Raw genomic sequence first — 12,571 nt, 5'->3', positions numbered from 1 at the left:
ATCAGTTCTATCTTTATTTCCCCTTTTTTCTTATTTTTTTCTTTAATTTTTTTAGTTCTTATTTTTTTGCCAATTTTTAATAAATGTTTGCCTTCTTTTAAACCAAAATTTTTTCCCTTGTTCTTGCTAGTTTCTATAAATATTTTCCTTCATAAGATAACAAAAAATAAACCATCTGTGTTGTCATTATGTTGCAAATTGTATTGAATAATGATTAGGAAAACCTCCACTATCAAAACAAAACAAAACGTAAATATGTTCGTTAATCAACATGGATGAGCAAAAGGCAAAGGTAAACTTAGAAAGCAAAGTGTCAAATGAAATAGAGACAAAAACAGTTTTGAATGCATACAAAGTTCGTATAAGTGTCATCTTCTAACATATCCATAAGATATGCTTTGCGCTCCTCAGGTGGACATCTAAAACGCTCCTGAATTCTGGCTTGTATTGCATTTAAAAAACGGTATGCTCTACAACGAAAATGCGGATCGAGCTCCATCTTAGTCAACTCTTGAAATACCTCTTCACTCGAGTAAACTTGAGGTCGACTATTTTCTACAATAGCATTCCTCTATTGAAGAGCTTGAGCTACATTATCCAAACCCTCTTTTATTGTAAGAAGCTCACTTTGCAATACTTCATCGGCTTTTCCTTTTTTACCTCTTCTTTTCGAGCTCAAAGTATCAGCTAAATCACCAAGATTTCCAGTAGTACTGTCCTCCTAGGTAGTACTTGTTTCGATCCCAATTGATTTCAATTTGAATTTCTTCTCCTTAGTCATCCCAGAGAGTTCTCCTATTGCTCTGTCTTTGGCAAACAACTTATACAATGAGTCGAAGTGATAAAATGGTGTCGCTTTCCACTTAGAAGCCTCTTGTTTATCCTGTATTTTTTCATAACATAGAGGATTGAAGATATCAATCTAAAATTGCAACAAATATAAAATCTACTTGCTTTTTCACCTACTGATATTTTACTGCAGCAAGAAGCAAACTTTTTCACCTATAGAAATCAATCTAAAGAAGTCTATATTTCTATGTCTTTAAATAGAGATATGAACTCAAAATACTTTCACAACAATTTGAAAGTGACAATCTCACATAATAGGATTCGTAAAATTAATCTTACTTGAGTTGATTCTTTCCAAACTTCGTCCTCATTTTCAAACATTGATGTATCTTCATCCCAACCCCATCCACTAGCATTAAATAGATCTTTAACTTCGCCAAAATTGCTTTTTAATGTCTTGAGGCGATTCTTCAAATGATCCTTGGTAAATGGAAACTCCAATATTCCTAAACAAGCTTTCACCATGTTGTCAAACGCCCTTGAAGTAAATTTTCCGTCAAATCTGTTTCCGAAACCTCCTTATTTTTTAATACCTCAATGAACACCTTATCCATATGTATCGTCCAACAGACGGAATTGGACAATGACCCTGCAACTTTGCTTTTCTTCACCATCTACACATTGATAAACAATTGATAACATAATATATTTAGATAATAACTTTACCACTAACAGTGCATTAGGTTAGAAATATAAACAATCAAAAAGACTTCAAAAAGAGAGGGTTTATTATTAAAGCACACATGAAAAAAACAGAAACTTAATTGAAGGATTTTCATAAACACTAATTTTTATAGTTCATGATTTTTTCCTTGTTTTTAGGAAAAGGACAACAGTTATTTAGTATCCTTGATTTTTAGGGAAAACATATGTTTGTCGTTGTTCTTCTTGTTCTTCTTGATGTTTTTCGTTGTAGTTTATGCTTTTGAGTGTAGCCAATTTATATAATTCAGCAATATGAAGATAACCTCCTAAGTTTTGCCTTATATTTGGTAAATCTTGTTTATAGTCATCCCACATTTTTGTAGCAATATCATCTCTTATTTTTGCCCCTTCCTTAGCATCTCTATCTCTTGAAAATGCCTCACATTCCTCAATCTCCATCAAGCAACTCACTATCCACTTCATCAATCATACTTTTGTCAGGATCAACTCCCATGAGATAAATGTGAAGAATGATACATGACAATATGATCTTACATTAGGCCTGAGGAGAATATTGAAGTTCATTTTCAGCCATTATAGCAAAACAATTCTTTAATACTCTAAAAGCACTCTTGATTGCATTCCTTAAAGAGGCATGGCGAAGGTAGAACAAACTCTTGTGAACTATGTAAGTCTCGGCTCACAATTTCATCAGATCTCATAAAAAAAGAACCCAAAGTAACGTTCTTAGCATTATGTCCAAAAATATAAAGGGTTTTTGCTACTTGCACTTCTAGTGAAGACCGTTTTGTATCTGATAAATAGCCTCCATTTCTCAAAATCATGAAAAAATTAACAAAAGTACTTGGACTCATACATAACAGCCATTGACATGTTCGAGGCACTTTAAGATCCTCCATAACCTTATTTCTTCTCCTCTCTCTTTTGATATAACCTCTAAACTTTTTTTACGAGTCAAGATTGCTAAAGTACTTGATCGATTATACCAAGCCATTAGGACAAGCGCATATACAATGTAACACACCACCTGAATTACTACTTCACGAGGTTTTCTCTCCCATAATAAGTATTCATCCTCTACTGCATATTCCCCCAAACTAGATGCAACAATAAAATTAATATCTTCAGATTCTACGTTAACCTCAAATTCTTCATCTATCTTTTTAAATACTTAAACATGATATACCCTCTCTAAGGACGAGTTTCTGCCCAAATCGTTAGAAAAAAATTAAGACAAGCTTTAAATAAAAAAAAGCCAAATATTAGCTGACAATTTTAATAACTAAGAATCACACATTAAAAAAACTTGACATACAATCATCGATTTAGTTAAACAATACAGTAAAATCGACATTGTCATAGCAGAACTATATGTATAGGGTATTAGTTAAGCAATGCAGTAAAATCGATTTAGTGAAGCAACAGGAAATGGTAAGCAATATTTAGATACAGGGATCTTAAATAATCTACCAATAAAACAGTTACCAAATAAGTGCACTACATAAGATTGATTGATTTGTAAATTTAATTTTTTCGCTATAAATTAATGTTAATGTTAATATTTATGATAGAAATATGATATTCAAGAGAAAGCTGATTTTTGTGGTACTGAAAAATAACCTCTAACTTGCATTAATTATACACCAGAAGTAGCAAGCACTTCTAAATACCTCACATATTCATAAAAAAAGGTTGGCTATGAACAATAAAGCTTCACAAATGGCGAATCAAGCTTCACAAAAGCATTTAGAATTTGAGAAACAAAGCTTCAGAAACGTAAGGAATTGCATAAAAATATCATTACCATTCTTCAAATAATAGTTGAAGATGATCTAAGAAAAAGGAGAGGCGTTGGCTTCCAAATGAAGGACGATGAAACACTAATTTTTTGAGTTGGGGATTCTGATTTGGGAAATTGCTAAGAACATAAGAGGGAGAGAAAGACTTTGGAAATTCTGATTTGGGAAAGTAGTAAGTGGAGTGAGAATGTTAAGTTTTTAACAAAATTATTATTTCTGTTTTTTAAATATTAAGAAAGGGTAAAAAAAGCACTTTATCATTTATGCATACTTAATAAGTTCATTTCCTTTAAAATTTTTCCTTTCAAAAGATTTTCTTATTAATAAAATTAGGGACATTAATCCCTTTATTTTTCTTCCTTCTAAATTCTTGCCCCTAAAATTGTTATCCAAATAAAGGAAATCACTCCTCTCCAAATTTCTTCCTTTTCTTTCCCTCTAAATCCCTCCATTCAAACATAGTGTTACTCTTTATGTATTAATTATATTAGGTCAGGAAAAATTAATTTCTAAATATAGTTCAATCCAATAATAATCTTAGACTCATTATACCATACAATCAAATAAAAAAGACCGTAAATTCCACATTATAATCTCATAGTGATTTGACATATGGAATAATTATTGTCAAAGTTAACATCAAATTATTCCTTAATATATGAGTAGCATTTCATATCATAAAATCAAACAAAAAAACTGTGTATTCCACAATATGCTCATAGTAATTTGTCATATGAAATAATTTTTATCAAAGTTAACATCAAATTATTCGTTAATATGAGTAATATATCACAATAAAATATGTTATTTAAAATTTTCTTGAAATATTATATTTTAAAATTTAAAATCTACATTAGATTTCTAATTAAAGTTTCTTATAATATATATTTTCTTTTTATGTTGAAGTATTTACTAATTGAATTAATTGTGAATTACAGCCTTAATGTTTAGTAGTTTTGCGAATTACAGCCTTAATGTTTTTTTTTTTGTTTTGCGAATTACAGCCTTCATATTTCAATTTTGACCATTATTCAGGCCAGGTAACCGGTTCCTTACCTAATGACCAGTTGACCAGCCTATTTACTTTTAACTTTTTTTATTTCCTTTGTATTAACTGATGTGGGTTAACATTTAATACAAGCAACTACCAACCTACCCATCTTCCTTTAAAAATGCTTTCTCCCTTTTGTCACTATGCTGGCATCAAAGACCACCATTTCTACGGGCTCCATTGTTAAAGAAGGTAAAGTTATCTTTTTTCTTCTATTTTGTACATTAATTAACTGCAGTTTAGGTCAGCAAAATTCTTACGATTTTGTTCTTCCTTGAAAATCCTAAATTTCAATTTGAAACTTCGAACCCTACTTTTAGTTCTCGCAAATGTCATTTTGTTCTCTGAGCCATGAGAAGCGAAAGGAATGCTACTGTGGGTATGACGTCACTGTTCAACGTGGTTGGACTACTAACAATCCTAGTCGAAGGTTTGTTGCTTGCCCCGATTACGATGTGCACAACAATACCATGGGTTGCAACTATTTTCGGTGGGTGGACGACAACATGACTGATTGGCAGAAAGATGTGATCTTGAAGCTAATTGAAGAAAGGAGCAAGCTTCAAAGGGAGGGTGAAATTTTTCAAAGAAAGTTAGAATTGGCGAACAAGAAGATTCGGAAAACAACATCTGATAGAATAATGATGAAGATGCTTTACCCACAAAGGGTTTGGAGATGTGGATTGATTATGAACTGTATTGTTGTAGTTCTTGTTCTTAGTTGGCTAATTAGTTACTTTATTTAGGAATGGTGATTGAATAGCACTATAATGTATGCAATGTTTTGTGTAATCAAAAACGTTTTATGTATGCGTTTTTTTGTATTCGCAGGGCTATTTGGATAGTCTTGGTCATTTATAACTGTTGATGCTTAAGAGAAATTTGATGCTGAAGCTTGAGACAAATTAGTGCTACCCTACATAAGCATAGTATTATGTCAGCATCCATTAAATTAGTCACAGTTGGATACACATATACATATACTAAGATGTTTTACCTATGTTGAAGTTTGATTTTTAAGCCTCTTAGCTCTTGCTTTTTCAACAAAAGGGTCATCCTCCAGTGGCCTTCCCCCTTTTACTTTTGATTCAGAGCCTGGTGTTGGCTCAGTAGCTTTGCATTTCCTTTTGTTATGACCTAATTCCGTGCAAACAGTTAATCTGGTTTTCTTACCAACCTCCTTACCCACCTTTTCAACCCCCACTTTTTGCTTCTTTATGTTTTTCTTCTTCTCACCAGGCTCTAGTCTTCTCTTCTTCCTTGATGGTCTGTAAGGAAGCTTCTTATATGGTGGTGGATCAGGCTGAGTGTTTTGGGTTAGGTCCCAATTTGATGGTCTAGGCATGGGCTTAATGATAGGTGCATAGGCCTTTGCATATGTAGCCTTGGTGTAATATTCATGCACAAACTCCTCAGAATTGCCCCTACTCTCCATTATTATAGCGTAAGCATGACGGTAAGGAATGCCAGTAAGCTGCCACCTATAACATGTGCAAGACTTCTCCACCAAGTGCACTAAGCATGTGTGTTCTTTTTAGTCTACTTCAAAAAGGGTGTTGCTTGCAACCCTTACAACACACCCTTTGTATGCTTCAGTGGCCCAATCAAATTGCTTCTTTACATAAGGCAAAAGCCCACCCTCCAAAGCCAACACACCCTCTCTCTTACTGTTATGCCTCTGCATTATATACCTACGCATCCATTCCATATGTGTTAAGATTGGCTTATCCCTTGTAGGTTTTAAAACGTGGTTGAAAGACTCGCACATGTTATTCAGTAACATGCTTGATTTGCAATGGGTGTGTAAAGCATGTCTAATCCAAGCACTTAGAGGTATGGAGGCTATGTAATCATGAGCTTCGTCGCTTAACCTTTTTTAAGCTCATTCATCTTTTCCTTGAATTTATTCTATCACCACAGAAAACATGTAAGCTCATTAAAGTGTATTTAAGAACATAAAATCAGTTTGAAATCAAATTTTACCTGTGTTGTAGCCTTTGCTGCAGCCCATAAAACAAATTTGAAAGCTTCACCACTCCACCTCTTCTTGAAGTTGCTCCAAAGGTGTTTTTAATAGTACCTTCATGAAGCTTCTGGTACAATGTCATCCAATGACTTGATTAGGCCCTTCTGTTTATCTGACATGAAAGTATACCATTTACCTGCTTGAGTACCCAAAGCATCCTTTAATCGAGTCAAAACCCAAGCCCAAGTCTGATGCTCTTCAACATCCACAACAGCCCATGCTAGGGGGTATATGTTGTTGTTTTTGTCCTTACCCACAACTTTTAGACAAATACCAGGGTACGCAACAGTCAAGTGACAGCCATCTAACCCTATAATTGGTCTACAACCTGCTAAAAACCCATCTAAAACAGGCTTCAAACACATAAACATCTTCTGGAACATAGGCCTTTCAAGACCTGTTTATACCCTAACCAAGGCAATGCTACCTGGATTGTATTTCAAAACAGTTGTTGCATAGTTATCCACCTTTTTGTACTTTTCAGCACCATCACCATAAAGCATAATCTTGGTTCTAGCCCTAGCATACCAGCATTTGTTATAACCCACAACAATGCCATAGTCTTCCTTCACTTTATTCTAAAGGCCCTTGACTAAATCCCATTGTGGATATCTTCTCCAAACCACAAAACACCTAATGGCAAGAAATTTGCTAGTAATCTTCCTAGTATGGTGCTTACTCCAACATTGATGTTCTAACCTACAAGTGGTTATCAACATTGTCTGCTCTTCCCTTAATTTGCTAGCATGAATGTAAAAATTAAAAGTTTACTTGTCACATGTACACCTACTTCTCACATAACGTTTCTTATTCCATGGACACTTATCACATCTATCCGCACAAATAGCATCAAATCTTGTACTTTTGTTGTGTAAAGAATAAAAATCATATTTATTCTCTACAGCATGTTGTTGAACTGCTGTCCTCAGAATCTCAACATTTGAAAATATCAATCCAGCCTTCAAATTAATCTTCCTACTAAAGTCAGTTTCAGGATTAAAACACTAGATACCTTCTTCCTCCTTCCTCAACTTCTTTTGATAGTAGCTCATCAAAAGCATAATCTTGTTCCTCATCATCAAAAACTTTCTTTCCAACATCCTTCTCAACATAGGAAAAGTACCCACTAGCTGTAGCCCTATTAATATCATCTAAAACAGTTTCTCCAACATTTTCAGAGAACAAATCTGCATCTATACTATCATCAAAATCATCATCCTCAAGATCTACTTCAGAATCATCGCATGAATCATCCTCAAACACCAAATTTCTTGCCTTGGGCTTGGTCTTAAGCTTTTGTTTACCCTTGCCCTTTGATGGAAGTTTCTTCTTCTTATCAACTGGTTTTTTGGGTTTATTGACTGGTTTTTTTTACTTTACCAACACCTTTTTTTCCCTTACCAATATGAACAGGTGAGTTAGGTGGAGGGGTGGTTGTTTTGTGCTTGGTTGTGCTGCAACAGGTGTAGGTGGATGTTGATCTGTGTGTTGTACTGGGTCTGATGTAGGTGATGGGTCAAATGTAGGTGCTGGGACAGATACAGGTGGTGAAGCTAGTGTTGTGCTGGGTTTTGCTGAAATGGGTGGTTAAAGATTAGCAGCTGGTGAAGGTAGAGTTGGTACTGTGGAAGAAGAAAGAGGAGTTGGAATAGTAGTTGATGGTGTTGGAATAGTGGAAGGTGGTGTTGACTTCCTTTTCAGAGGTGTAGCACCTCTCATTGGAGCATGCTTCACTCTTGGTATAGTCTTAGGTTCAGGTGGTGGAGGAGGAGGTGGTTTGGATGTAGGTGGTGTTTAAGTCTTCTTTTATTTTTTGATGGGGAGCTTTTGTCTAGGGATTGAATGAGGTTTCAATGGATTAGGTTTAGATCTAGGTGGTGGTTGACAAACAGCGAGTGGAGGAATGTTTAATACCTCCAATACCTTACAATTAGGTATAGGGTTTTGTGTAGAGGGAGTACTACAAAGTGGACTATTCACATGGGTTCTACTAGGAGAATCAATGTAAGATGTGGTCAAATTCCTAGGGCTTCTCCTAGGAAGATGCTTATCTTTGATGGTCCCTTTTTGTGGGACTCCCTTCCTCAATCACCACATATAAAGTAATAAAATCATTGTCAACATCCAAAGTACCTTAAGCACATAAAGATTTTGTTTCATCTTTTATCAGTCTCTTTCCCTCTTTGAGACTTTTACCTTCCTCATTATAGTAAAGTTTAAAGGGTATTTTCAATCCCAGTGTTCATCTCACAATCCCACAAACATAGGTAAAGCAATAATCAACTATAGTTAGTTTAACTGAATCATTAGAAAGTGTCATCTGTAATGGCAAAATTCAACAACATATAGTTTTAATCTTCAGAAACCCTAAATATTCTAATTGCATAATAAAACTTCAAAATTATGAAATTACAAATCAAATACCCTAAATGTCGACATTATACCATAATCAAACACCAAAAAGCAAAATTAAGTTAATAAAACAAGAAGGAGAACATACCTTTAGTGAAGCTCAGCAAGGGCGGATGAATGCCTACTGTGTGAATTTTTTGAAAAGCTTGATGTTGATGGTGACAGAACAAGGAGGAGTAAATAGGGGAAAATTAAATATGAGGCAGTAAAATAATAATGTGGGTAGGTTCGTAGTTGCTTGGGTTAAATGTTAACCCACATTAGTTAATACAAAGGAAATAGAAAAGGTCAAAGTTAAAAAGGCTGGTCAACCTGTCATTCTGTACGGAACCGGTTACCTGGCCTGAATAATGGTCAAAATTGAAATATGGAGGTTGTAATTGGCAAAAACAAAACATCAAGGCTGTACTTCGCAAAACCACTAAACATTAAGGTTGTAATTAAGTCTTACTAATTAATAAAGTTTGTTCATTAAAATTTTAATTTCTAAATATTTCAACAAGAAACAAAAGATACATAATAATCAAAAATTATTTTGAGAATAATAAAAAATCATTATGAAAACGTTGTTGGAAGATTACCCAAATTTGTTTTAAAAGCATGAGAACTTTAATTAGTATTTAAATTAACGATCTAATTTTTTCATTAGAAGAACTATATATTTTAAAATCTTCTATCTATTTTATAAGAAATATGATAATTTTATATATAGAACATATAGTTGCATCCATATATTTAAAATTTATATTTATATATAATTTTATACTAACAACTTCGTGCATTGCACGATTTTCAACACTAGTTCAATATAATTATGTGTGACCTCTTAAAATACGAAACTTTAATTATTATATAATCTTATTAGTTCTACTCCTATTATAATCTGTAATCTCTAATAAGTCAATCCATCAATAATCAATCATCTATCACACGTTCTTATAAAAAGACTGTAAAATTTCACATGGCATTCTCATAGTGATTTGCCATGTGATAATTTTTACCAAAGTTAAATCAATTTATTTCTTAATATATGAATAGTATATCACAATTAGATATGTTCATTTTAATTTTCTTGAAATATTATATTTTTGAATATAAAAAGTATATAAGATTTCTAATTAAAGTTTCTTAGAATACATATTTACATTTTTATGTTGAAGTATTTGCTAATTAATCATTAATCAAAATAAAAAGACCGTAAAATTTCACATGGTATTCTCATTTGGATTTTCCATATGAAATAATTTTTACCAAATTTTAATCAACTTATTCCTTAATATAGTATATAAGTAGTATATCATAATTAGATAAATTAATTTAAATTTTCTTGAAATATTAATTTTTGAATTTAAAAACTACATAAGATTTCCAATTAATTTTTTTTGAATATATATTTACATTTTATGTTGAAGTACTTGGCTTCTAGTATGGATCAAACTTGTAGTATAGCATTAGGTTTTTCTGTTAAGCACATGACTACTGAACGAAATCATTGGAGAAAAAATAACTAAAACTTTATTTATAGGGTCTTTTTTATTTTTCGCCTAGAGCCAAAAAAACTATTAGGATCGACACTGCTATTATCCACATTATTAGTTAGAAATTAAAGTCTGACAGAACAACCCATGAAATAACTGAATTAATCATCATTTGCCTCGACTTAGAGTTGCATGATAATTAGCCAGTTCACTTCTTCGCTTGTTCGTAGTAGATGTATTACACTATTACTGCATTTATCTTTATTTATGATTAATATAACCAAACATTCACATTATATCATTCAATTGTCATACTCTCCCTTAAACAAATTAAATTAACGCTAATTTACTTAAAAACACTTTATTTTTTTTGGAAAAAGTGTCAAAAAGTACCTAATAAAAATTTTATTTTCCAAAAAGTACCTTAAAAAAAGGTTTTGTCAAAAAATACCTAACAAAATTTTTTCTTTCCCAAAGAGTACCAATTAACTTTTACCTTCAATTGACCGTCAAATATAGGTTGAATGGTCAAAATCGAAAATTCTTCTTCCTAATCTTCAATTTCTTTTTCAATTCAATTTCCTCACTGTCTTTTTCCTCTACTTTTTACTCAAAATCGAAGTTAAATTGGAAAAGAAATTGAAAATGAGGAAGAAAAGTTTTCGATTTAGACCATTCAACCGTTATATTTAACGGTCAACTGAATGAAAACATTACTTGGTACTCTATGGAAAAGAAAAAGTTTTGTCAGGTATTATTTGACAAAACTTTTTTTATTAGTTACTTTTTGAAAAAATAAATTTTATTAAGTACTTTTTGACACTTTTTTCTTATTTTTTTTAATAAAATGTCATAATAAGTATAATACGGGCCCTTTTTTAAACCCGGACCGTTTAAAATAGAGTCCGATCCAGCCCCATCCGACCCATCACATAGGCCCAGTTACATCTAATAAGCAGCAAACATCTCTGAAGGTGAGTATTGAATCATCATTGTTGACTAATTACTAATAGCAATTAACCATGACGTTAGGATCCATCTTAGTATTCCAATAAATAAGAGAAGATTTTTGTGCATCAAATCTGGTGGGACTATGAGTTGGTAATGTTCTCAAGTTTATTGACATGAATATTTCTATTTTGATGAGTGGTAGATGACTAAATTTACATGTTAAAGAAGTGATGCATTATGGGACAGTATCATAGCAATCTGTTTTATCACTTGAATAGCGTGCTACCTGTAAAGTATGCATGATGTTATGTTGCAACAGAAACTTTGTACTAAGGAACTATAAAATATCTTACAACTTCAATTTATGACCTTGTTTTTTGTAGCCTTGTTTAATTAATGGTTTTTGGCCCTTTACATTTCATTTCTTCACCTTCCATAAGATATTCATTAGATGTGAATGTTGGGTCAAGCTTAAAATTGCATTAGACTTGCACTTTCTACTGCTATTGTGACCGTTTTAACTAATTATTTGAATTTGCAATTTTAAAAAATCAGTGATGAAATTTTTAAATTTTTGACGTAAGAGTCGATAATTATGTGTTATAATTTTTCCACTTGAAAGATTAAAAAACTTACATTAAAATTAGTACGAAATCGGTTTACCAAATATATATAGGTTTGTTCGTTTCTTTCATTTGAAGATAAAAACGAAAGCTTGATATCTATATATAAGCAAATATTAGTTTAAATGATATATTTCTCTTATTTGTACTTTATTTGGGAAAAAAAGCAAGAGAGGGGAGGAAAAAAAGAGTAATCAATAATATGAAAAGTCTTCCTTTTTAGTCGGAAAAGAAAGGAAAAAAATTTAGGATCGTAAAAAGATGGAAAAAAAAGGAGATAATGTGTTAGGAGCATTAGTTATTGACACAAATTCAAAATTGTATTTATTTATTTTATTTTGTTTTTGTCATTTAAGTGCCCTCTACCTAAACAAAGTATTAGTGAATGTTAGCCCTACCATTTGCAATTAACTTCGTAAGCCATAATGCACATCAACTCTTAAATTCTCCATGCACATTTATTAACTAGGAAAAGTTAATATTGATAATTTAATATTACTCATATTTATTGTGAATAATCTTATCTTCTAATTATTTTTTAATAATTTATTTTTTCGTTTGTTTGCTATTTGAATATTCTATTAGTAAGTTGACACAAAATTAAAAGTAAAGATTAGTTTATTAAAAAATTAGTTTATTAAAAGAGAATTCAATATTAAATTACTCACAATAAATGAGCAAAAACGTGAATTATTGATGTAAAATTTTCATATTAA

General features: G+C 32.0%; 2 protein-coding genes across 3 annotated transcripts; one reads left to right on the top strand and one right to left on the bottom strand.

The window, feature by feature from the left end:
- Positions 1 to 203: 203 nt before the first annotated feature.
- LOC130814593 (uncharacterized) lies at positions 204 to 3,558 on the bottom strand. 2 transcript variants are annotated; one of them, XM_057680712.1, is made up of 3 exons: positions 3,186 to 3,558; positions 1,129 to 1,463; positions 204 to 883 (listed from the first exon to the last, which is right to left on the bottom strand). In XM_057680712.1, the coding sequence occupies exons 2-3, from the start codon at positions 1,312 to 1,314 to the stop codon at positions 722 to 724; spliced, it is 348 nt and encodes a 115-aa protein (XP_057536695.1). In that variant the 5' UTR covers positions 1,315 to 1,463; positions 3,186 to 3,558; the 3' UTR covers positions 204 to 721. The 2 variants fall into 2 exon arrangements, with proteins under 2 accessions (XP_057536695.1, XP_057536694.1); XM_057680711.1 differs by having other exon boundaries at positions 3,320 to 3,558.
- Positions 3,235 to 5,378, top strand: LOC130815581 (uncharacterized). Its single transcript, XM_057682069.1, has 4 exons — positions 3,235 to 3,291; positions 4,319 to 4,354; positions 4,456 to 4,557; positions 4,686 to 5,378. The coding sequence occupies exons 1-4, from the start codon at positions 3,235 to 3,237 to the stop codon at positions 5,109 to 5,111; spliced, it is 621 nt and encodes a 206-aa protein (XP_057538052.1). The 3' UTR covers positions 5,112 to 5,378.
- The last annotated feature ends 7,193 nt before the right edge of the window (positions 5,379 to 12,571 follow it).

This window comes from Amaranthus tricolor, chromosome 6 (genome assembly GCF_026212465.1).
Source record: "Amaranthus tricolor cultivar Red isolate AtriRed21 chromosome 6, ASM2621246v1, whole genome shotgun sequence".
Classification (NCBI taxonomy): Eukaryota; Viridiplantae; Streptophyta; class Magnoliopsida; order Caryophyllales; family Amaranthaceae; genus Amaranthus; species Amaranthus tricolor.
This window is presented reverse-complemented; position numbering and strand designations above follow the sequence as displayed.